Source organism: Corapipo altera, unplaced genomic scaffold (assembly GCF_003945725.1).
Source record: "Corapipo altera isolate COAL_440 unplaced genomic scaffold, ASM394572v1 75, whole genome shotgun sequence".
NCBI classification, from domain to species: Eukaryota; Metazoa; Chordata; class Aves; order Passeriformes; family Pipridae; genus Corapipo; species Corapipo altera.
In genome coordinates, this window is record NW_020884887.1 from 10,847,243 (window position 1) to 10,871,952 (window position 24,710).

At 54.6% G+C, this 24,710-nt stretch overlaps 1 protein-coding gene across 4 annotated transcripts in view; it reads left to right on the forward strand.

Annotated features, from left to right (window-relative positions):
* The window catches only part of CAMK2A (calcium/calmodulin dependent protein kinase II alpha), a 34,746-nt gene extending 10,074 nt beyond the window's left edge, over nt 1–24,672 (forward strand). Inside the window, exons 4-19 of one of the 4 annotated variants that reach the window (XM_027643759.1) lie at nt 2,531–2,585; nt 2,835–2,900; nt 4,462–4,534; nt 4,909–5,011; nt 5,566–5,649; nt 6,252–6,346; nt 6,731–6,853; nt 7,614–7,697; nt 9,043–9,085; nt 10,849–10,889; nt 15,427–15,459; nt 16,548–16,596; nt 17,911–17,986; nt 18,812–18,906; nt 19,257–19,485; nt 19,703–24,672. In XM_027643759.1, the coding sequence (XP_027499560.1) occupies nt 2,531–2,585; nt 2,835–2,900; nt 4,462–4,534; nt 4,909–5,011; nt 5,566–5,649; nt 6,252–6,346; nt 6,731–6,853; nt 7,614–7,697; nt 9,043–9,085; nt 10,849–10,889; nt 15,427–15,459; nt 16,548–16,596; nt 17,911–17,986; nt 18,812–18,906; nt 19,257–19,485; nt 19,703–19,706 (1,253 nt within the window). In that variant the 3' untranslated portion in view covers nt 19,707–24,672. Of the gene's footprint in view, nt 1–2,530; nt 2,586–2,834; nt 2,901–4,461; nt 4,535–4,908; nt 5,012–5,565; nt 5,650–6,251; nt 6,347–6,730; nt 6,854–7,613; nt 7,698–9,042; nt 9,086–10,848; nt 10,890–15,426; nt 15,460–16,547; nt 16,597–17,910; nt 17,987–18,811; nt 18,907–19,256; nt 19,495–19,702 lie in introns of all 4 variants that reach the window. The other 3 variants (XM_027643758.1, XM_027643761.1, XM_027643760.1) reach the window with 3 other exon arrangements.
* The last annotated feature ends 38 nt before the right edge of the window (nt 24,673–24,710 follow it).

Here is a 24,710-nt window from a genome sequence, read left to right on the forward strand (position 1 = left end):
GCTGGAGCTCCCCAGCTTCCTGGCCTGGCCACAGCTCTTCCCTGTGGCCATCTTCCTCCCTTCCCGCTCCATCACCTGCTAGTGGAGATGACAAGATATCCGAGGACAGAAACATCTGCCCCCTTCCTGTGCCTCGTCCCCCACCCCTGCACCACCTCTCACTGTTTGGCCATGACCTGGCAGGCTCAGAGCATCCCTGCTGCAAGGGCTGGAAGGGGTTAACAGCATGAGATGTTAACAAGCCCAATCCGCTGCTATTTATACCCAGGAGGCTCTTCTCCACCCCCCCACCCCACACCCTCTTTCCCTTCACGCCCCTCCACTGCTCCTGCTGCCTGGAAACTTGGACTCGCAGCTCCCCTTCCGTGCAGCAAAGGCGGCTCATTACCCACCCGGGAGCTGGAACGAGCTGTGCCGCTGCAGAGCAGCCTGGCATGAGGAAGAGGAGGCACTGCTGCTGGGATGAGGCAGAACAACCCTCTCCAGCCCTCACTGGGAGACACACTCCAGCTGCCGAGGGCTTTGCTGTCCTCTCCTTTGTTCCCTGCAGCGAGGTGGGGTCTTTCCATCTCCCATGAGAACGCATGGGGTCCCTCCATTTCCCACTGGAAAGCCACACTGCAGTTCCTGGAGGAACCAGTCTGTGCTCTGCACTGTGCCTGCTGGAAAACCTCACATGGAAAGCCGTGCACAGGCAGTTAAGGGCAGGTCCAGGTCCCCAGGATCCTGCAGTACATCCACAGTACTGGGGGATGTATTAGGAGAGCTGTGCTTTCCCAAAGTTTTTTTCCATTCAGGGAAGTCTTGCTTTATTGGGAAAACTTTGGCTGCACGCAGCCCTGCAGTTTTAACTCCAGGTACCTGTTGTCCCCTGACTCTCAGTCCCAAAGCTGTGTCCTGCTCTTGCCTTGGCTCCTGGAACTGAGCTGGAGTGGTTTGGACAGTGCAGCTCTCTCTGACTACGGTCAGTAACAGATACTTGTAGGATCAGGTTATATTTAGAGCAACTGCTCCCTCTTATACCTCCTTGGCTCCTCCTGGCAGCCACAGGATTTGGGACTTCCCCAGGCAAGGAACGTATCTGGACCATCTGTTTGTGGTTACACTGGCCCTATCCACACCGAACTCACCTAATCCCCCTGAGAACACTTTGGCTTCTGCGGGATCCCAGCCAAATCCCTCCAATACCCCCAAATCCCTCCCAGGTGAGATGAAATGGGAGGAATTGCGTCTCTTTCAGCAGAGAAAGGCAGGAAAGCTGGGATTTTGTCAGAGAAAAATGGAGCAGACAGATGCTGGAGCATGGGGAATGTCTGCAGAGGCCAGCAGTGGAGAAGGATAACTGGGAAATAAGACGAGCAAGTTGTGTTAGTAATCAGGATCACAGGAGAGACCGATAGGAAGGATGGTGTTCAGCTCATCAGACCTCCTCTGCCCTGGCTGGGTGGGCTGCCACTGTTGGCAGCATGGTCCTGGCAGCTGCTGGATCTGCCTGTGGAGCTTGGAGACAGGAGAAGGACCAGAAGAGTGGTATTTGCTGGCCTGTGAGATAAGAGAAATACAGTGCAGTATCTGTGCTCAGCGACGGGGCGTGTTATCTTGCCTGGCTCAGACTGAGTCTGAGGATGTTTCCATACAGGGCTCAGCTGATTTAGCTGCAGTAAAAGGGTCTATAAGTAAAAATTCCCATAAACTCACCTTGATGTTTATTTTTTCCTCCTTGATTCCTAACATTTTCAAAGATGTTGAAAGTTGTATAGGGCTAAAACCAGGTGAGAGAGAGAGAAGGGTTAAACATTTACAGCCTCAAGGGAATCAAACAAAATAGAGGTGGGGGACGGAGGACACTGGACCAGGCTCTGTTTATCCATCCTACCTGTTTCCGTGCCCCTCCCCTTGCTGCACATCTGCCTGCTAAGCTGTGAGCAGGGATCTGAGTCTGAATAACCAGCACACAGCTTCAGGGTGACAGATTTGTACCTGGCTGTGTCTGGTGAGTTGTGCACGAGGGGAGAGGGTGCCCCTCGGTGTAATGAGCAGGGTGAGATTCCAGGAGATGTGGAAACTCATCCTGCGGAGATTCCCAAGGAGAAAAGGAAGGTCATGAGCAGAAAATAAAAAGAGCCCTGTGGGTGCCAGGGCTGTCAGCCCAGCACCCTGCTGAGCTCTCCCTGTGCCCAGGCACTAATCCTGTTGGGGCTGGGGACACCCATGCCTGCAGCCTGCCCAGTGCCCAAGATAGCCCAGCAGCTGCCCGGAACCTCAGCCAGACACAGCTCTGGGCAGTCCCCAGTTTGGAGGTGACCTTTGAGCCTCTCACCACTGCCCCAGGCTGAGGCCATGGCTGGGGTCCTCTGGTGAGCAGGGACCCCCACCCAGTCAGTGGCAATAGCAAGAGGAGGAGGGAGGAGGAATAGCCCTGCTCATGCCCTTCCCCAGCTCCTGCTTGAGCCCAAAGGGGAGCAAACACATTCCAGGGGAGCGGAGTGGGAGCCAGGTGTACCCCATAACCCTTCTGTCTCTGCTGCAGTGAGGCTCCATGACAGCATCTCTGAGGAGGGCCACCACTACCTGATATTTGACCTGTGAGTAATGGTTCAATGCATCCCCTGACCCACTGCCATCTCTGTGCTTCCACCCGGGGTGACACACCCTCCATCTCACCCGAGCCCTTCTCACGGGGCTTGAACCAAGCTTGGGTCCCCCAAGCCGGGCAGAGGGCAGGTCCGTGTCCTGCACCTCCGACTCTCCCACCGTGCAAGGAACATTTTGGGGGGGGATTGCCGGGGCCAAGTGTGCTGTAAATCAATCCAGCTCCCCCTATTTTCTCGCAGGGTCACTGGTGGGGAGCTGTTTGAGGACATTGTGGCCAGGGAGTACTACAGTGAAGCGGATGCCAGGTGAGCACAGACACACGTGGGGCTGTGGAGGGGACAGATTATATCCCCTTCTCCCCAGAGCTGCTCCCTCCCAAGGTCCTACACGCCTGGCTTTCTGCAGCATGAGCTTCTTCCGTGCTGGGAGGTGTTTTACAGCCACTCCTGCAACACATACTCATAAACCAGAACTGTCATGCAAAAAAGACTTCCAAAAATGCTCTTTTTAACTCACTCAACTCCTGTGCCAAGAAGTGCATGTGCTACCATGGGGCTGGTTTCCTCCCCAAATCAGATGGCTCCCAGCCATTGCTGGCAGCATCTTCCTTGCCTGGAATGATGGGTTAGCCCACATCTGACCTCCCTGTAAAGGAGCAGGCTGTTGGGGCTCCCTGGGCTGAGCACATTGGGTTTCCCTGGTCTGGGGATGTCAGGACTCCCTGGGCTGGGGGCATTGGGGCTCTCCAGGCAGGCAGAGGGGAAACCCAACACCAGACTGGTGCCCAGACAGGGCCGTGATATCACGGACACCCCACAGTCCTCACCCCCTTCCCCTTGGAGCTGCATTCCAGCCATCTGCAAGCATTTCTCTGGCATTTACCACTTGAAAGCACTGAAGAGGAGCAGGCAAGATAGGCTGGGTAGGAGGATATGCTCAAGCTCTGCTCTCTCCCACGCTCCCGCTGGCACTTTCCAGGTATCCTGCTGCAGAGCCAGGGGGTTGGGTGCCATTTCAGTCACCCCTTTGGCCCCTGCAGCTCAGCCAGGGGACAGCATTAGCTTCATTTTTTTGCCCTTCTCCAACCTCTAGATATCACTGTTCCTCTTGGCTTTGCCCACAGGCTAAGCATAGCTTGTACATATGTGTCCAAAAGGGTGGTAAGCTCTACAATACCTCTCTGCATGAGAATATCCTTTATTTCTAAGCAGAAAGCAATCTCATTTAATGGGCTGCCTGCGCTGAATCCACTTACAGCCCATCCACTTATTAGTGTCATACAAATAAAATAAAATACATGTAAATAAAGACCTTCTGCCTTGCACACAAGCTGTTTTGGAGTAAAAGTGATCATCGCCTCTGTCTTTTTCCCTTCCTGTCTCGCACATGCAGCAGAACTGGGATGTAATGAACTAGATATAAAATAAGCAGATGCAGCAAGAGCCACCTGCATTAGAGCAGAGCAGGGAAACGGGGCTGGAGCAAAGGTTACACAGAGCACATATGCTCTGCCTGGGTTTGGAGACCAGATCTGGGCTGGCATTGTGGCTCCACTGCTGGTCTCCAGCTCCCCCCCAGCGCTCCAGTGTTGCTCCAGTGGGGATCCCAGAGGCTCAGCTGTAGCCCCCATGCTCCTGCTCACCATCAGTGGGTGTGCAGCAGCTCTGGTGGGGCCTTAGTGGGTTAGAACTGCTCCCCACACATGTGTGGGTTTCGGTGGAAGGAGACACTGATCTGTGCTGAGGGGCTGCTAGTGGGCAGCGTGATGGGGAGAGGGGCAGAGGGGTGAAATGCTGTGATACAGAAGTGTGTGACAAAACTCTGCCTCACCGGCCACTTGTGTGAGCTTTCTCCTCTCTCCCACAGCCACTGCATCCAGCAGATCCTGGAGGCTGTCCTGCATTGCCACCAGATGGGGGTGGTTCACCGGGATCTGAAGGTAGGAGTTGCAGGGGGAGTGCCTGTGGGAGGATGGGGGACCCCGTCTGTGATGCAAAACCCTGTGGAGCAATGCCCAGAGTATTCCAGGGCTGCTGAAACAGCAGGGAGGAACACGTGTAGGGCTTCGGGAAAGCCACAGAGCAAAGACCAACTCCAGGGTGAAACAACACAAAGGAGGGGGGCAGGGAGGTCCTTGAAGTCCGTGGTTCTCTAAGGATCCAGGGACACCCAGACACATAGCAGGACAATGCAGTTGGGAAGCACATCCAGAGCCCTGACTTTCCTCCATGCTGTGCTGGGAAGGTCTCTCCATCCATAGTGGAGCCCCTGGTGGGTCTTTCACTCCTCTCCAACCCCCATCTCCTCCTGCAGCCCGAGAACCTGCTGCTGGCATCCAAGCTGAAGGGTGCCGCCGTCAAGCTGGCTGACTTCGGCCTTGCCATCGAGGTGGAGGGGGACCAGCAAGCGTGGTTTGGTGAGTGGGACTGGCCCGAGGTGGGGCATTCTTCAGCTTTCCTTGGTGTGTTTGATCAGGGGGGCTCCAGGTGGGACACACATCCCCAGGACCTGAGCCCTGGGTTATGGGAGCATCCCAGCAGCACAAGAGGCACAGTGGATGAGGAGGTTGATGGCTCCAGCTCTGCCCCTGGAAACAGCCCAATATTGATCAGGGCAGAGGCAAGCAACTCCACAGGGACTCTGTGAGTCACCAAGATGTCCTGGTGAGATGGACAAACTGGCAACAGGGGCAGACCAGAGGGAGGGAAGCCTCTTGCAAGTGCTGGAGGTGCTCATCAGAGCACTCCAGCCTTATGGACCACCCTGGAATTTGATTGTGGCAGAAAGCCACAGTTTGCTCTGCCCTCAGGACTCACAGAGGTGTCTGGCAGGAGGGTGCCTGTCCCACGAGGTCAGGATGTGCCAGGACTCTTGGCTTTCGCCGTGCCTGGCTGGGCACCAGTCCCTGCTGGTGAGCTGTGTGGGGATGGGGGCTGCTGCCGGCAGGGTGTGATGGGCTGTCTGTCCCAGGTTTTGCTGGCACCCCGGGATACCTCTCCCCCGAGGTGCTCCGGAAGGACCCCTATGGCAAAGCCGTGGACCTGTGGGCTTGCGGTAAGTCAGACAGGGGCTGGAATGCCGGGAGCCGGCTGGGTCGGGCTGGGCTGGGCGGGATGAGGCAGGCTGTTCATCCAGCATGTCCCGAGCTGTAGTTGCTACGCACATCTCACAGAGGTGGGGGGAAGGATTTACCCAAGAGGTGGCACATTACCTTGGGCTGTCCCCAGAGCAGCACCCTCTCTCCCAGTCTAGCAGCACCCTTCTCTGAAGGATCAGCCCCCTTCCTATGTACCCCAAAGCTCCCAGTTAGGAGAGATGCTGGCTCTCTTCCCTGAGGGCTCTCTTCCCCTGGTGGAGTCAGGCAATGATTCCATGCAGTTTCAGCTGCAGGGAAGCCTTTTTCCACCCCCAATGGGGACGAGGCATCGCCCAGGCCTGCCAGGGCACCCACTTGAGGGTCTGCATGTGGCTGCCAGAGACCATCAGCACAAAGATGGATCCACCAACAAGCCTTTTGCTTTTTAATCAATGAGCAAATCCTCATGTTTCCCTAATTTCTGTTTCTCTGCTTGAGTTTGACCAATCCCCAGGCAGAGTCTGCTCCTACCTCCACCAATGAATTCTCTCCCACTGATTCCATCTCTTCTCCTGGGCAGGTGTCATCCTCTACATCCTGCTGGTCGGGTACCCACCCTTTTGGGATGAAGACCAGCACCGACTCTACCAGCAGATCAAGGCTGGGGCTTATGATGTGAGTAGGTTTGTCTTGCTCCCCCTTTTTACAGTCTACCCTCTCTCCTGCTGTCCCTGCCTTACAACCTGCTGCTCTAGAAGAGCAATCTGGCCAAATGCAGACAGGCACGAGCAAGGTTCTTTCTTCTGCCCTGGTCACAGAGGGTGCACACATTAGCATGTTTCAGGGCCACTTTGAAGGACAGATAGGTCTTGTCCTGGGCCTTCCAACTTTCTTCTTCCACTTCTGCTCTCCAGTTTTCTACGTGGCAGCTCTTTCCAGTTGTGCCACTATCTCTCCAACCTGCCCCAAGCTGCGGGAGAACCAACCCAAATGTAAAGGGGCTTCTGCTCCTTCTGTTCCTTCCTGCCATCCCTCATCCTGGTCCCTTTGCTTTGGCAGTTCCCCTCCCCTGAGTGGGACACAGTGACTCCAGAAGCAAAAGATCTCATCAACAAGATGTTGACCATAAACCCGTCCAAGCGCATCACGGCAGCGGAGGCTCTGAAGCACCCCTGGATATCGGTGAGTTCGACACTCACTGGTTGGGGCTGAAGCTGCAGAGATGTGGGGGCTCACAAGGGGGGAACACCTCGCCGAGGAGCATGTGATATCACACACACTGCCAGCTCTCTTCTCCATCCTGGGAAGATGGTTTCCTGGCATGGTTCCTCTCTGTGCTCTCAGAGCAGCGTTTTCCCTGGGGTTTTACAGCAGAGAAAAGCTTGTGAATGCAAACAGCTTGTCCTGGGGGAGCTGGTGATGGGAAGGACACATATGCTCCCAGCCCTGGTGGGGATAGGCTGGTTTCTTGGTGTCACACTGTGCTGGGGGGTTTTTCTTCAGAGATGATGGGAGCAGGCTTGTGTTTGTCCATCCATCCACCCTCCCCAGCAGCAACTCCCCCAGCCTTCACTTCATCCCACTGCTCTGCCTGCTAGTTCTCTCTCTGAATCAGCTCCTAAAGGCAGGAGGAGTCTGTGGGCTTAACCCTGGGACCCCACATGTGTAAACCCTGAGCACATTGCTGAACATGGCTGGTCAATCAAGGGGTTAACTGTGTGGGCAGCCAGTTCTTCCTGCAACCCCTCCACCAGAGCAGATCCTGCTGACTCCAGAGCTTCGATCTCCCACTGCCCATTAAACTTTTATCTGCTGCTGCTGCAGGCAGCCCTGGCCCGTGCCTTGGCCACGGGAGATCACACACGTGTGTGTGCATGTGAGAGCAGGGCTGGGGGAGCCCTTTCCCCCCTGCTCTGCTCTGAGCCAGGTCTCTCTCCCCCAGCACCGTGCCACCGTGGCATCATGCATGCACAGACAGGAGACAGTGGACTGTCTGAAGAAGTTCAATGCCCGGAGGAAGCTGAAGGTAATGCTCACAGTGTCCAAGCTGGCTTCAAAACACATGGTCGGGTCATAGGTGGGCTTATTCTCTGTGTGTGAAGGGACAGGGTGGTGTCTCTGGGCAGTGGTATAGGGGTGATGGGCATTTGGGGCCCCCCTTGTGAAGAAGGCAAAAGAGACAGGTGCAGTAGTGGCTTCATCTGTCTGGGGTTCCCAAGTGCTCAGGGAAAGCCATGGTGAAGGAAAGCAGAGTCACACTGGATGCTGGGGTAAGCACTTTCCCTCTGGATTCTGTGTCAAGAAAGCTCCTCTTTAGGGCAGGACATGGGTCTGAGAGGCACAGTGAGACCCTCTGCCTGATGGCCAAGATACTTTGCAGCCAAGGAATAAAGTCGTCCATAGAAAAGCAAAAAGCTCACCCACACCAGCAGCCCCACAATCTTTCCTGTCTCAGATGCTGTCACATGCCACAGCCTGGACCCCCTCTGTAATCACCATCTCCAACTGGAGCACCTCCCTGAAGCACCCATCTCCCAGGTGCTGCTCAGCCTCAGCCAGCAGCATGGCACTGGAAATGGGCTCTGGAAATCACAATGCCTCCTCCAGAGCTGGAGGCACAGAGCAGGACAGCTCTGGCCTCTCTTGTAGCCAGAGCCATCAGTGCTCCAGGTCTGAATGCAGCATGACACAGAACAGTGCAGCTGCAGGCTACTAACAAGATTATCAAGCAAAGAAACTGGCTATAAACTATTATTACTTTTCTGCTAGACAAGTAATCAAATTAGCTCAGGCATACACTTCCAAATAGTAATCCATTACTGTAAGCAATTAGTCCAAAGTAATCTCATTATGCACTGAGCAACTAGTTAGTAAACTCAGCTGGAAAAGGGGAAGGATTTTTACAAATGTTGTTTTGCAGTGGTGATCTTTGCGTGGCTCCCATGAGCAATCCCTGCCCTGATGCTCTGAGCTAGCACAGCTTTAATCCCAATTAAATCTGGTTCCGCTCCTGGTGGGTCCCTTTGCCACCAGCTGCCAGCCCCGGTCAGTGGGGTTGTGCTACATCTAGGGCAGGGTAGTATGAGACTGAAAGATGCCCAACAGATATTTAATATCACTTTAATCTTGAAGGGGAGGCAGTTTCAGAGAGTGCAACCCAATGCCTCAGTGCTGGTGATACGGAGTTGGGTACTGAGAGCTGCTTTTGATGGCAGGAGGAGAATATCAGTCCGTGGGCCAGTTTCCGTCCAGCCAGGTGGCTGAGGGACAGGTGCTGAGCAGGGCTTTCCGTCCTCAGGGATGGGGGGAGCAGCAGGGTGTGGAGAGCTGGGGTCCAGCACATCCTTCCTTCTGCCTTCCTTGTCTTTCAGGGAGCCATCCTCACCACCATGCTGGCCACCAGGAACTTCTCCGGTAGGTGCTGTCTCTGGGACTCATCTCTTTGTCTTACAGGGGCCCAGGGCAAATCCGTAGGATTCCTGAAGAGCTGGCTTTGCCTTGAGTGTCAGGGGGAGGCTGAGGTTGCAGCCTGGTGCCCCTGGGGATGTGTGATTTTGGGTAGTCCTCCAGCGGAGATCACCTGGCACCTCCAGGCTGGCATCTGGTGTGGGATGCAAGAAGAAAGGTGTCTGGCTGACGTGCAGTGGTCCCCAGTGGTGTAGGGGTTTATATGTACCCAACCATCTGGCTTGTGCTGGGGTGGGGATGCAGGTGCTGGGGGCAGACAGAGCTCAAGCTGCTGGTTTTGTGTCCTCCTGGAGATATTTGTGGCTCAGGGAGAGCATCCTCTGCATCGGGAATGTCAGACAGGTTCCTGGGTGCCACGGCAGGCAGATGGCAGCAGGATCCCTCAGGTCTCTCCCCAGGCAGGTGGATGCTGATCCTGCAGGGTTTCCCACTCTCCTCCTGCCTCTCTACATCCCGAGGGCTGCATGGGAGACAGGACTGAGCATGGTAGCCTAGCCTGTGCACTGGAGAGGTCTCAGCACAGCCACAAGCCCCAGTGCCCCCACCGAGAGCTGTTCCCTGTGGGGACACCTCGCTGCAGATGGGATTTCACAGGCGATTCCCAGGCACGGAACCAAATGGAGCCACGTGACTACAGAGCTCATCCACTTGTTGTCACCTCCAGCCCTCCCCAGCGCTGGGAATGTCCCTGCAGCGGTGCTGCAGCGCTGGGACACACCAGCCAAGCTCTGCAGCCGCTGAGCCTGCTGGTGGCAGCTGTTTGGGGTTAGACGGGTGTTTCAGGGTGCTTTGCTGAGGCGCCCCGGGTGTCAGGTGCCGCAGGCGAGCAGGGGTGCCAGGGAAGCTCGGGGAGAGGGCTGTGGCCAGGGCTGGTATCTGCATTTGTCGTGCGGGGATCGTGCTGACACATTTAGCACTTGTGGAGGGGAGCTGGAGGAGTCCAGCAGCTGGGGGGATCCGGTGTCAGCCCCGCGCCGGGGAAGGCGGTGGACAGGAAGCATCAAAGGGCAGGAAATTCAAAAGCGTCTCTCATCGTGCTGCCCGTCCCACGCACGGCCCGAGGGCTCAACCAGTGCGCCCAGCCCAGGAGCACAGCGGGGCTGGTGAGCGAGAGCAGGGTCTCGCATGGCGCCGAGCTCCACCGATCCCACCCTGCTTCGGGGGTGCAGCGGCAGTGGGGTGATTTCTGCGGCCAGGGGGGGCTGGGGCAGTGCCGGCAGCGGTGGGTGGGCACCGGGGAAGGCGCCTGCTTTTCATCATTGTCAAAATGCGGGTTGCAGCTGTCGGGCCGGCGGGCCGGCAGCACATGATCCCGGCAGCATGGGGCTAAAATTAGAGGGCGGCAGGCGGGCAGCCCATTCCTCCACGCTGCACCACGCCGGGTCAACAGCACCCCCCGGCCAGAGCCCGCCTGCCGCCGGACAGCGCTGCCGGCCCCTCCAGCCGCCCCGAGCACTCGGCGTGACGTTGGGAGACGGGTCATGCCCCTGGCCGAGAGCCGCCGGGGTAGGACGGGACGGTGCTGGCAAGGTCGCCCCTGAGCTCCCACGAGTTGCACCGGGGGTTGCTGAAGAGAGGACGAAGCGAAGCCCACCAGCCGGTCCCGCGGGGTCCCGCCGCTCTGCCACCTGGCACCATGCTGCTGCTCCTCGCCCTCCTGGTCGTGGTGCCCTGCCTGGCTCTCCTAATCACCTTCCTCCTCTCTCCAGGAGGCAAAAGTGGTGGCAACAAGAAGAATGACGGCGTGAAGGTAAGCCCCCTGCCCGCTGCCCTCTCCTGCCCACCCCTCAGCTGCCGGGGCGGCGGTGGGGGTCTCTGTGCCATGCCGGAGGGGAGCGTCTCCGTGCCCTGCTGGCAGTGGGGGTTTCCGTGCTGTGCCAGGGGTCTCCGTGCCACGCCGACAGTCCCTGAGACACCCTGCACTTTAAAGGGCAGCTGTTGGCCTGGCTGTCCCGGTGTGTCCCTGTGCCACCGGCGGGGCTCCTGCCAGGACAGGCAGTGCACAGGAGGCTTTGCAGCACCACCGGTTGTTGCTGGAGGGGTGCATGGGGGGAACTCAAGGCTGTTTCATTGCCTGCAAAATGCGCTTGGCCCCTCGCTACCCCCAGGGAGGGGGAGAAGCAGAGGTTGGACCAGGACAGGGTACAGAGGGAGGCAGCTCTTCAGCCCAGAGCCACGGCTCCAACAGCAGCCATCTGGAGAGAGGAGAGGCCTCATCTCCTGCTCAAGCAGCATGTGTCCTGCTGTGGGACTGGCCCTAGTTCCTGTCCCATCCTGTCCCAAGGGCTGATGTGCTGCTGGGTGACACATGGGTGCTTTAACCCCTTCAGCAATGCTGCCAGTCTCCTTTGCCCAGTGGAGACAGTAAAGGAACATGGTGATACTCGACAGAGCAAATGGCTTAGTGATCCTCTCAAAACAAACCAGTGCTTGGTGAATCTTGCTTCTTGGGCTCCAGAGCCTGCGGATTTGTCTGTCCCTTTGAGCTGGAGCCACAACTCTTCTCCAGGATAAGGTGGCTCCTGGAGGCAGCAAAATCATGCTGCTGAGCAGCTTCTTCTGGTGACACGGAGATGTGGTGGATAGTAGTGGCTATTGAGCTTGTTACTCTTCCTGCAGGAAGGAATGGTCCATGTGAGGGCCTTTCTCTCCTTACCTGTTCCCTTCATGAATACAAGGGATCACTCAGCAGAAGAGAGCTGGCGTGGTGACATCCTCCATCATCAGGCAGAACTCTGGGAGCCCAACTGCAGTATGGCTTCTCTCCTTCCTCCATAGGGACCCTTAGTTGGGAGAACCTAGAGAACCTTTTTCCACCCTTTCGTAGGGACTGAACTATTGGACCGTGAGGCGTGCAGGGTTCTGGAAGAGCAGAGCCCTCAGCCAGCTTCTTCCCTCCGCAGTCCAAATGGTCAGCAGAGCCAGGGGTCTAGGAATGGTGCGTCTCTCTCCCATTCCTCCCAGATCCAGTGACTGGGACAGGACAAGCCTACAAGGTCTGAGACCACTCACAACCCTCCAGACCTGGGCTCAGCTCCACAGCAGGCCATCCTAGCCATGCAGTGTTATTCTGCAGCATGAGGCTGATGGGCTCGATGGCTCTCAGAGGACATTACTTTGGGCCATGTTGTCAGGTTAGAACCCAGCAATCCAGAACAGGATTGCTGGATTTGGTGCTGGCAGATCCCATAGGAGTCACAGCAACCCATCTGCCAGCCATTGCTAGCCTGTCCTCTTCTGCTCTAAGGTCCCAGCTGCTTCTGAGAGTCACCTGAGAAGTGACACCACAGGTAGAGCTGCCTTGGTTGCTGGAGCACAGGTGAGAGCAAACAGAAGATGCATTTTTAAGCTATAAAAGGAGAGATTGATGGAGAGGCTTTGTCCTGATCGGGCATTGTCCTGAATCTAATTTTCCAGCAGAAAGGGACAGCCTTAAATTTCTGTGTTGTGGTAGAAGACCATTTGCCAGCCCAACTTGCTAATGATGGTCCCTCTTGGACTTCAAAGTAGCTTTGTCCTGGGAAAAGGGGCACTTTCTGTTGTAGCAAAATAGCTAGTTTTGGTGAAGAGCCTTCTGGCTCATCACTGAAACTCAGCAAGCAGCCTGGTTTCAGAGCAGGATCAGAGAGGCTGGTGTGCATCGTCAGCCCTCACTGGTGAGCAGGGAGCAGGTCGTGAGGCTTCATTCTGAGGCAGTCTACGAACCAACACTCCTCTCAAGATGGTGGACAAGCTCTGGAGAAAGAATTTGCTTTTTTATTGCCCCCTTTCCAACAAGTAGAGGTGAGACAGCCTGGGGAGGAGAAGACAAGGTAGAGGCAAGCTCATTCCCAACAGCTTCCTTCCATTGGCCACCTTCAGCATAACCATCCCCACCTCTCATTCCCACGCTCAGCCTGAGGGAACCTGCATTGTAACCCACTCGTGGGGGCACAGGGAGGTTGGGGTCTGTGGGTGAAGCTTTAATAGCCCACCATGGGCAGCCAGCAGATGTCAAGACTTTGCTGAATGGTGTTCATTTCTTTCCATCTTGCTGGAAAAGTGAGGCAGGAGCCTGGAGGCCTGCCTTGGGTGGTTGGGCAGGTGGGAAGGGAATGGTCCTGCCTGCTCAGAACCGGGCTGTAAGTCAGGCCACATGATGCGGTTATCTGTCAGAAGAGTTGTGCCCCCCATTTGGAGTAACATGCTGGACTGACCGTCCCCATGAGAGCAGGCAGGTCCCAGGCAACCACCCCTGCCTTTCCTGCCCAAGGCTGTGCTGGTGGGCAGCAGGCAGCTGGTGCTGCTCTCCAGCCTGCCCACACAGCCCTCCAACACCAGCATGGGGCTAGCCCAGGCTCAGAGGGCTTGAAACTCACCCTCCTGAGGAGGTTCCTCACCTACTAAAAGCATTCATGGGACCAAAAATCCCCCTTGAGCCCTGCTCTGGGGTCTGTGGGAGGTCCTTTGGTCCCAGCAGCTATGATACCTTCACTGCCCTGTGTAGTGTCACATCTCGTCCCATTGTAAACTAATGGAATCACTGCCCCGTGTCACATCCTGTCCCGTCCTAAATTAACGAGCTCACTGCCCGGTGTCGCATCCTGTTCCTGTATGTCCAGACTCGACGCAGTCACTGCTTTGTGTTGTATTCTGTTGCGTCTGAAACTTCTGCAGTTTTCTGCCCCGTCTCATGTCCTTGGGTAGCAGGAGCTGTCAGCCCTTCCTGAAGACAGCCCAGCTCCAGCGGCTCCTTTTCCCCTGAGGTTCCTCCTGAAAAACGACAGCTCACTCTGCCCTTTAGGACATCTGTTGTTTCAGTGAAGGAGAGGCAAGTGTTGATGTAGGACCAAGAGCCTAAAGGGGCTGTGAGAGAGCTGGAGAGGGACTTTGAACAAGGGCATGGAGTGATACAACAAGGATGAATGGCTTTAAACTGAAGGAGGGCAGGTTTAGATGGGATATAAGGAAGAAATTATTTATCGTGAGGGTGATGAGGCACTAGGACAGCTTGCCCAGAGAAGCCATGAGTGCCCCATCCCTGGAAATGTCCAAGGCCAGGTTAGATGGGCCTTGGAGCAACCTGGTCTAGGAACTGGATGATCTTTAAGGTCCCTTCCAACCCAAACCATTCTGTGTTTTTCTGTTTCTATGGGAGAGAGGGGAGAGCTGCACTGGCAGAGGGGGAAACTCAGTGGGGATGCCAGTGGGAGCCAGTTAGGATGTCAAAGGATCAACAAGGGGGAATGGATATCAACAGTTTTTACCCTGCAGCCCACCCATGCACCCTAGTGGGTCGCTCTGTGGACTTTTCCAGGAGATTTGTACAGTGTGTGCTGCTTTTCCCTCACAGGGCAGGCACAGATGGTGCCTTGTTAAATATGCTGGTACAATGCTTTGTTACTTGGCACTGCAGATTCTGATTTCTGCACATTGGTGTTCCCTGGCACCCGCTGGGATTCATTCCCTGGGAGCCAGAGGTGCTGAAAGGGTATGAGGTCAGCATGCACGTCCCCCTGTCTCCTGGCTAAATTAAAAATGGAGATGGGGAGCAGAGCACAGCAGGGAAGGAGAATCCAGAAGTAGTTTGGGGTTGCAAGCAGAAGAATGGCTATGGGGTCATCCAACCCAAAAACCTTAAAGCCTAGTGGTAGTGGTCAAGGATAGAGACAAATGTGCATGTGTAAGGTTTTTTTCTTTAGAGGAGACTTGTCCTGATTTAAAGCACTGGATCCATGCTAAAGACAGCTTCCCACACATGCATGCCTTGCAGGGTCGAGCAGCAGGGCCTTAAAACAGCCAGCTTAGTTCTGGTCTAGGTCCAAAGCTAATGGGATGTCTCCACACTAGTCAGTGCCGTTGGCAGATGCACCCAGAACAGATCCAGAGTCTGTAGAAATCAGTATGGCATTCTCTCTGGGCACAGGGCTGTGGTGGAGCTGCCTTTGATTTTCAGCATCCCACTCCTGTTCCTGTGAGATTGCTGGGTTGTCACAAAGCCACCAGAGTGGTCAGTGACTCCCTTTTGGACTAACCAGGTCCTTGGGATGAGAAATCCGAGAGATTGTGGCAGGTCAGGAGAGAAAGGTGCTGGCAGGAACACGGGGAGGGAACTGGCACAGCACCACCAGCACTGCAGCCAGCGGCACGTCCACACAGGAGCAACACGTTGCCCCCCTGCGCCTTTCGTTTGCCCCTCCATGAGGACCAAGAAGGGGTCCTCGTGAGCTGCTGCCTCTCATGTGCTGCTCTCAGCCTTTCTCACTCTGTGTCTCTTCCTGTTCCATCTCTTCTCCTTGTTTTTCCAGAAAAGAAAGTCCAGTTCCAGCGTTCAGTTAATGGTGAGTGTCCTTCGTCTTCCTCAATGCCGATATTGCTGGCCCTCTCCACATGTTCCAGCTTCCCCCGTTTTTGGAAGTTACCTCGGGGTAGGGAAGAAGGGACAGCGGGGTTGGAGGGAACATCCTCAAAGCCGTATCACCCACAAACCCCATTAACAGGGTTGGTGCAGGCACTTGCTGGCCACCAGCTGGTGGGAAGCCAGCCCTGGTTCTTGCTGATGGGTTCTCATGCCGTTTCTCCCAGTTCTCCTGACTCAGGTCTGCAGGCTGCATCGGTCCAAGGAGCCTTGGAGAAACACCTTCCATGCCTCTGCGGGGACTGTATGGTCATGGGACACCTTGCCAACCTACATCGGGGTCTTCTGGGTAATACATAAGCAAGGCTCTGCTGGGAAGAGCTAGCAGAGCCATTGCTCTAGCTCCACTAGCAGAGTTGCCTTGATGGGGCTCCCGGAGAGAGACAGGGGGTCAGTACCCCTCTCCCCCCCAAATCTGTGTAGTGCTCAGCTGTTTCTTGAAAGAGCTGTGTCTCAGCCTTCAGTGGTCCATGTGGGTCTTGGAAGCACTGTTTTATTGTACATTTCTCTCCCTACTCTGCGGTCAGTGTGGTCTCTCTCACTCCTGCACAGTCCCCTCTTTCTCATCCCAGCTCCTCCTCGCTGTTAATTTGTACATCTCTCTCTTTATTGTACAGTCAACATGGTGTCTTCCACCCCCGCACAGCCCCTCTCCCTGCCCCTCCGGCAACGCTCCTAGGAACCCTCCAAATGGCCCCTGGACCTGCCCCCATCTCTGTCCCCACAGGTGTCGGTAGGAAAGGCAGCGCCGTTCCTACGAGACCTTCCACAGCCCACCCCTTGTGCCCTTGGCTACAAGGAGTGGAGGTCAGGGAGGGCTCTGCCAATGCTGCCCTAGAGCTGTGGTTGAGGACAGGTTGGACCTGCTGGCGTTTTCCTTGGTTTCTGTCTGTTGGCACAGTTGAACGCTGCGGGGTCGGACTCGGGGGGCTGTCGAACACACGAGCTCCGTCTGTCACAGGGAGAAGACCCTCCTCACCGCCCCATCTCTCCTTTCTGTTCTTTGCTCAGGAATCGTCGGAGAGCACCAACACCACCATCGAGGACGAAGACACCAAAGGTACCAGCGGGGGCTAGCGGGGAGGTGGGCAGGTTGTGGGTTGTTAGTCTGACTACCCCTCATGAGATATTGGCTACAGCAAAACCCACCACCATTGAGCAGCCTCGGGGCCCTTCAGAAGTTGCTTTAACTCCTCAGATGGTTCCACTGCTGGGTTGCTGCCATGAGCAGCTGGGGCACTGCTGGTGAGGGACAGGGGTGCTCCCATAAACAGGGATGTTCCCTAAAAGCAGGCATTGAAATGACAGAAATCTGCAGGGATAGCAGCCTGGCTGACTGCTCTCCAAAATAAATGGCCCTTTGGGAAAAGCCTCTAGGGGAAATCCCTGTCTGCCGCCTGCCTGCCTGCCAGCCAGAGGCAGCTTTCTAAGAATAACCCAGGCAATAATTTATCGGTGCTAATTTGTAAAGTCTCTCAATGAAGTGATGTCAGCACAAAGCAAGATGGACTTTGGCCTGATGTGAGAACTAATGGGACACTTGTCATCCTAGGGAGGGGCTCCCTGAGCCTGGACACAGAGCCAGGCGGTGCTTGGGAAGTGATGGGAGTCCCTCTCCTCCTTTCTGAACAACTCCTGGGAATGTGCTCTCTCTCCTTTCATTAGTCACAATAAAAAAAGAAAACCAACAAAAACAAAGAGTTAAGCATGATGACAATTTGCATTTGAAGCAGAGCCTTGTTAATAAGCCCAGGGTTACCTCTGACAGCTCCTCCTGCATCCCAGGGAGCCCAACCTGCTCTTGCAGCGCGTTCCTTCCTGGATGAACTGTCAGTACCTGGAATTCCCAGCAGCAGCTGCACAGCTTTGTGCCCTTTGAGGGGTCCCTCCTTGTATCTCCTGGTGTGGCTGCCCATGCCATCCACCTGCTCTCCTCCCTGCTGAGACCCTCTCCTCCTGTTTCAGAGTGAGGTGAGAGGAACCTTGGTCCAGCTTGCCCTGGCTGGCCTCTGCTGTGAGTTCATGGGATAGAAGGTCCCAGCTTGGCAAGGCTTTGCAGCCAAGACCAGCCTGTGCCAACTTTTGGGCTGAGGGCAGCTCACCATTTGGTAATTAACCCTTTGGCTTTTTAGGAAATTACAGAGTTTTTCAGTTTTGCTTTGGCTTTGAAAGTCTTTCCTTTCTGGTGATGAAGAGCCCTTCCCCACATTTCTCTTTCAAGTCGCTTTCCTGCTTTTTCTCTGGACAGTTTCCACAGTCCCCCAGCCTGCTGTGATCTGTTTCTGATGAGATAAAGATCTCTCACCAATATGGTAACACCAGCACTTCTGGTTTGTTTCCTCCTTTTATTTTCATTTTCTCTTTAAACCAACAGTACGCAAGCAAGAAATCATTAAAGTCACAGAGCAGCTGATTGAAGCAATAAGCAATGGAGACTTCGAGTCCTACACGTGAGTGTGCTCAGTGCAGGTTTGGGCTGGGTGGGTCCTCAGCCTTCCAGAGGAGGGTCTCCTACTCTGATGATGCTGCCTAGGAGGTTTTACTGTTGCTCAGGGCAGGGTGACCAGGTTGACGTGGTGGGGGAGACATGGAGACCATCCAAGAGAAGCAGGGGACATCAGTTTCCAAACCTGATGCTGCTCTCGTGCTCAGCTGACCACAACTCTCTGGTCTCACTGTCATGGATGAGCCCATTTTGAGGTTTGCGGAAAGAGAAATAATTGTAAACGTGATTTATGATGGAATAAGAAAATTTGCATCTGTTATATCCAGATTGCCACAGGCTGTACTGAATCATAGCTGCTTTCTGCTCACTGAGCTAATGCTCTTCAGAGTACACCTCTTCTGTGTCCAAGGCTGATTTAATTAGCACTGTCTGAGTGAGTGCAGGTCTTCATCACTGCCTTGGAGGATCACAGCAGGGATATTCTGATACAGAGCAGATAGTATGTTTTTTATCCCTACTGTTTTCCTTTCTTACAAAGAAGATGGCAGTGTTTGGGGAGATTTAATTACAGATGGTGACTGATGGAGAATGCTCCCTGCTTTGCTGGGGTCCTGGCTGTAGTCAGAGGCTGGAGGCAAGGTGGGGTGGGCTTCATGCAGAATGCAGAGATGAGTTCATATTTTTGCAAGAATTACTTGCTAGTGCAGATGCCCCTCAGCCTCAGACTGAGAGAGCTATCCTGAGCACAAGGCATTTGCATTCTTCAGGCTCTCATGCTGGAAGTGGTGAGATAACTTCTCCCTTTTATCTTCCCTTCCTGGCTCCCCAGGAAGATGTGTGACCCTGGGATGACTGCCTTTGAGCCCGAGGCTCTGGGCAACCTTGTGGAAGGCCTGGATTTCCACCGATTCTACTTTGAAAACTGTAAGTAGCTCCCTTGCTTTCTGAGGGACCCCTCCCGCCTCCCATGGGCCTGTCTTGGCCTTCATCAGCTTGCCAGATAGAATAGGATTACGGTGGCTGTGGAGCATCTCTAGCTGATCTGGAAGGTCCCAGCAGGAGATATTACGTGAGCTGGGACCAGGTGCATGCAGAGGAGTCATTGCATTAGCTGCTTTCTAGATGCTGAACCCACCCATGCAGCATTTACTCAGCCCAATCAAGCAGAGAACCTAACACAAGCATCTCCCCTTCCCACATTGCTGCCACCCTGGGGAAGAGCCACCCAAACTCCTTTGCCTGCCTAACTGCCCTTGTGCTTGTCCCCTCTCCAGTGTGGTCCCGGAACAGCAAGCCCGTGCACACGACGATCCTGAACCCCCACATCCACCTGATGGGAGACGAGTCCGCCTGCATCGCCTACATCCGCATCACGCAGTATGTGGACGCCGGAGGGATCCCTCGCACTGCCCAGTCCGAGGAGACCCGCATCTGGCACCGCCGGGATGGCAAATGGCAAATTGTCCACTTCCACAGATCTGGCGCGCCCTCTGTCCTACCGCAGTAAGCCCTGTGAGGATCCAGGGATGGGGAAGGGAGGGCAGGGAGGGCCGAGTTCGGGCTCAAGGCTAAACGCAGCTTTGAGGCTGCACAGCAGGTGGGATCCTGCCCCAGGATCTGCGGTGGGACTGAGTGCTGTGAGATGGCATTGGAGGGAGGGATGCTCTGCCAGAGGGATGGTCAAAGCAAATTCCGGCTTTTCCTGGTTTGTGTTTTGCAGCTGAAGCGTGGTCCTGCCCGTGTTGGGCTTGTCACTGACTGACTACCAAGGGGAGACCCCCTCCGACATGTTCACCTACGGGACTTTTCCTGTTGGCTCTGCTGCTTGGTTCCCGCTGGAATAACCCCTCGCTTCTCACCGCACACACTCAACGGCCCTGCCAGCACAGCGCAAGCATCCCATGAAACCCCCCACCCTGCCGGGGTCATGGCCCTGGGCCCCCTTCCTCTGCATGAACCAGGAAAAGAGAAACCATGAACTTAAACATAAATATCTGGCTGGTGTACAGGCCCCTCTCCTTGGCTGCAAAGCACTGGTGGGCTCCCTCACTACCCAGCACATGTCCTGAACTGGACTCATCATCCACCTCCATCCCCACCTCTGCTGGAAGCCCTCCGAGGAAGAGGGGGGCAGTTTTGAGCCGCTCTGTGCTGCATCCTCCCCACGTGCTGGTGGATTTTGCTTTGCTGCTATCAAGGTCCCCATCTACTGCCATGACTCCTGCCTGCTCTCGACCCGAGTTCCCACTTCCCAGCAGCCTTGGATGGGGAACCACAACTTAAACCATTTGCAAAGTCCATTTTCCTCATGCACCTGGGCAAGGAGGTCCCATATTTGGACGGGTGAGTAAAGACTACCTGTTTATTTTCCCTTCCCAGTGCAGGCTGGCTCCTTCCCAGGAGAGCAAGTAGGTTTGCACCCTGGCTCCAGGCAGCTGCTGCGCCAAGAGGGATGCTCTCCCTCCTTCCTCCCTTCTCCCTTTGGAACAGGGACTGGAGAAGCTGGGAGAAGAGAGGAGAAGAAAGACAACTGCTTCCCAGTACCGCTTGGGCACAGCCAGGAGCTGGAGCTCTCCCCTCCATGCCTGGGCAGTAGCATTGCCCCTGCACCCTCCTTCCCATGCTCCTTCCAGCCTGGATCCTTTACCCCAGCACCCACCCCTGCCCCTCACATGCAGCACTGGCACTCCCCTGCTCCTGACTCCTGGGCTGGGACAGGGGCAGCTGAACTGGCCGCTGATTTTGGGGCACAAACCTCCATCGCCCACGCGACTCCTTCCAGCGATGACAAGGAGTGCAAGCTTTAGTGACAAAACTCTGCAGAATCTGATTGTGCTTCGAAGAAAACAAACAAGCCTTTAGCTGTCTTCTCCTTTGAGCGCATGCCTTTTTATAAGGAAAAAGAAACCAACCTACCGTGCATTTCGTAACTTGATTTTGAGTATTTGCTGAAATGGATCTTTATGTAATAACTAGAAATATTCAACTGTTTAAGGTGGGGAGGGAGGGGGGATTTTCGGGGGGTTGCTGTTTTTCATTGCGTTTACATTTGGAAAGGGGTTGAGCCGCTACGATGCTCCTTCCAGGGGTCCCACGGCTGCCAGCCCCCTCCCCACACCATGGTGGCTTATCCCGTCCTGTCCCAGAGCACTGGATGGGTGAAGGCACCCACCTCTGGGGGCATCCCCCTCCCCAGGGCACCTTCCTGCACCCCCCGGGTCTTCCTGCAGGGCAAGCCACAGCAGTGGCTTTTGGAGAGCCACCAGCACATGGCTTTCAGGACAGAAGACATGGCCAGGATGAGGAATTTTGGTCTCACCTCTTTGCCATCGGGTAGAGGTCTGAGGGTGGGTGTTTTTCCGGCAGTTCTTCCGTTTCTCATTCTCTTTTTCCGACTGGAGCCTCTTTGCTCATTGATGTGAGGCTCCTGCAGCGCTGCTGCCCTGGGGGACTTTCTAGCTCCACTCTCTGCATCTGCATGGCGTTTAACTTTCTAGATGGTGCGTGTGTTGAAAAACAAAGAAATGAACAAAAAACTGCTTGTTTTGGACATAAGAAAAAAAAAGAAAAAGAAAAAAAAAAAGGAAAAAAAAAGAAAAGAGGAAATGTTTCCTCCATGTAAATACTGAGCGTGTATTTTTGCCTTTTATGTGGTTTTGAATGCTTTGCTCTCTGTCGAGGCAGGGACGGCCACCGTGCCAAACGCAGCTGCGTCCTTGCAGACTGCAGAAAATATTTTCCCACTGGATGGAGGGGAAGAAATCCAAACTGCTGGGGCACGGACAGGCCCTGAGAAGTGTTGTGGTGTGTTCCGCTGTGCCAGCGGTGCGATAGCTGCTGGTGATGTGTGTAAAAGATGCCTTTCTGGGGGCAAATCACAGAGCTGCTCCACGGGTGCCCATGTGGGTCCCCTTGCCCTATGCTGTTTCACCGTAGGCTTGCAAGAGATGACCCCAAAGCAGGGAAATCCATGCAGGGAGAGGATTAGCTTTTAAGGTAGACTTTTGGTGTTTTTACAGATCTGTTTTCCTCCTATAGTCAGGTAGTGCTGAATTTTTTTCGTTTTTAAAGGAAGGACTCAGCTCTTTCACAGTTCTCTTTCTCCCTCTCTAGAGCTGGCTCTGAAGTCAGCCACAGTGAATGCCATCCATCTTCTGATGCCAGGCTCTCCAGGTGGCAGGAGGGTTTTTGGGGATTGGTATAAGGTGGCTGAGGATAGAGAAGGTCACATCAGGGCTCTGCATGGGGGCTGGAGGGTAGATGCCATTTCAGCCTGGTTTTGAAGCTGCTGATAAATGTGGACCTTGGGTGAGCTGTGAGGGTGAAGCTGCTCCAGCAGCTGCTACTGGAGAAAGGAATGGGACAGGAGGTGCAGTAGGATTTGCTGGGAATGACAGATGAGATGCTGGGGTAGATACAATCTCCTTTCACTGAGAGCCTACAGTCACTGCTAGGGAGAAACATCTTGGCTTCCAAGAAGGCTTTGAGGTGCCTTCTTGAAGGGGGTTTCTCATCCTTGAGGTTTCACTAAGGTCACCTCCCCAGGAGGCAGCTGGATGTCCTTGCAACACTTAAAACCTTTCTGCTCTTTTCTGAGGGAAGAAGAGTCTGGGGTTTCAACTCATTCTAGTCTTCCAGTCAAGCTGAAGCCTGATCAAGGAAGACCCAACTTCCCAACATGCCCACGCTGGCAGCATTAAGCACCTGCACTTTAGGGATCTGTCCTGCCTGGCTTCTCTGTCCCACCTTGTCCTGCTTCTCCCGAGCAGGTTCCTGTATTCCCAAGAGCATCTCTGAGCAAGCACTGACAGATCGCCACCATTTCTCTCAGTATTCGTGGAAAACATCTTCTGTCTCTGTCTTCCTTCACATTTCCTGATTTCTCCTAAACTTGCAGGAAAACTATAAAAATAACCATCAACTGCCACCATCTTCTTTGGCTGGCAGAGCCAAGGATGCTGCTGTTACGTCTGTGCTTTTGAGCTGTTGGCCCCAACAATCCACCCCTGGTTCTGGGGATGACAAGGTCCAGGGATGCTCCCAAAAAGTGACATGGACAAGGCCACCTTGTTGGGATGGGGTTTACCACCATGGACCTTCTGTCCCTGTCAGCCTCAAGGCTGGAGATCAGGCTGTGGCACATTTCATTTCCTGGCATAGACAGAGCCCCACTACCCTGATCACCTGCCTGTCTGGATCAAACCAAACTCGGAAGTCCTACAAACTCATCCTCTTTTTCACCTCTCACGGGAGATATCTGACTGGAAACACTTGCTGTGGGGGTCTTGAGCTCCCAGCTCCACAGGTGGGCTTGGGAGCTACCTGTTTTCCCTTTCTGGATGCCAGGGTCCAATGGCAACATCATAATTTCTCACATCTTGCTGGTGCATCCCCTCTGGAAGATGAAGAGGCTACTCCTGGGTCTCTGCTCTTTGCTGGTGGAGCAGGGACTCCCCTCCTGACCCCAGACAGTCACAGTTGGGAGAGTGCTTTCCCCCCTACCCCACATGTAATGCCCCCTCTGCCAGGCACTGAATTTCTGCGTGACCCCAAACCTGCCTCCCCTCCCTTTGCCTTCCACAGTGGATGCCCCCACGGATCTCCAGAGGTTGGAGCAGGCAGGAACAGTCATCTGCTCCCACTTTGAGCTCACAGTGGGCCCTGCAGCCTGTGGTTGGATTACAGTGCCATATGTGAGAGGGCAACCATGCAGCCCCATGGACCAAGAGCTGTCTGCCAGCAGGAGATCCCTCCTCTGACCATCCCAGGAGATTGGCTGACCCTTCATCCTCACCACAGGGCACGTCTCATGGTGTGCACCATGCTCTTGATGCAGCACTGAGGTAGAGACCTTGCCATCCCCCATGTCCCAAGGTGCAAGTCCTAGCCCATCTGCACCAGACAGGGAAACCCAGATGTGAGCAGACTGTGGGGACATCAGAGCAGGGGCTGGTGGCCACTCTGCCACCTGTCCCACCAGCTGAATGTCCTTCCCTCCTGCAGGTCATTGACAGGGAGTGGGAGAGGGAGAGGGAGAGGTGGAGGGGACTGTATCAAGTGGCTCCTTCCTTCTTTGGGTTGTTGTCCCTTTTTTCTAACTGTTGCACAATTTTAGGGCTTTTGTAACATTTTTTGGACAAGCAGGGAAAATAAGTTAACAGTGGTTTAAGAAAAAAAAATGAGATCTATCTCTCTCTCTTATATATTATATATATATAAAAAAATATATATACTTACAGGAAATCTCTATGGAAATATTTATTTAAGATGACTGCAAAAAATATATTATAATTAAGATTATACCAAGCTTTGTCACGTAACAAAAAATCAGGCCCCGGGGAGGGGTAGCTGCCTGTCCCCTCGTGTCCGTCCGTACGGTTGCAGCTGAAGCCTTTCTCTTCTCTTTTTGTAAGTGCACTCGAACTGTTGAGCAGTGTGACCGTGTTGGATTCAGTGGGAACTTGGGGGTGGGGGGGTGGGATTTGTTTTGTTTCCTTTTCCTTTGTTTTTTTTTTTCTTTTCTGAACCTGTGGCTGTGAACAGAATGATCACTGCTCAAATCCGATGCTCTATTTGGGGAGGGCGGTGGGGGGGACTGGGAGTAGGGTGGGTGTGGGAGGGAGGGCGAGTGTCAGTTTTATTCTTGGTGTTCAAGTGCAATAAATAGCTACCAACTTCTGAGCATGGAAACGGGTGATTCTCCGTCACTGCAGTGACTCAGACCGTCT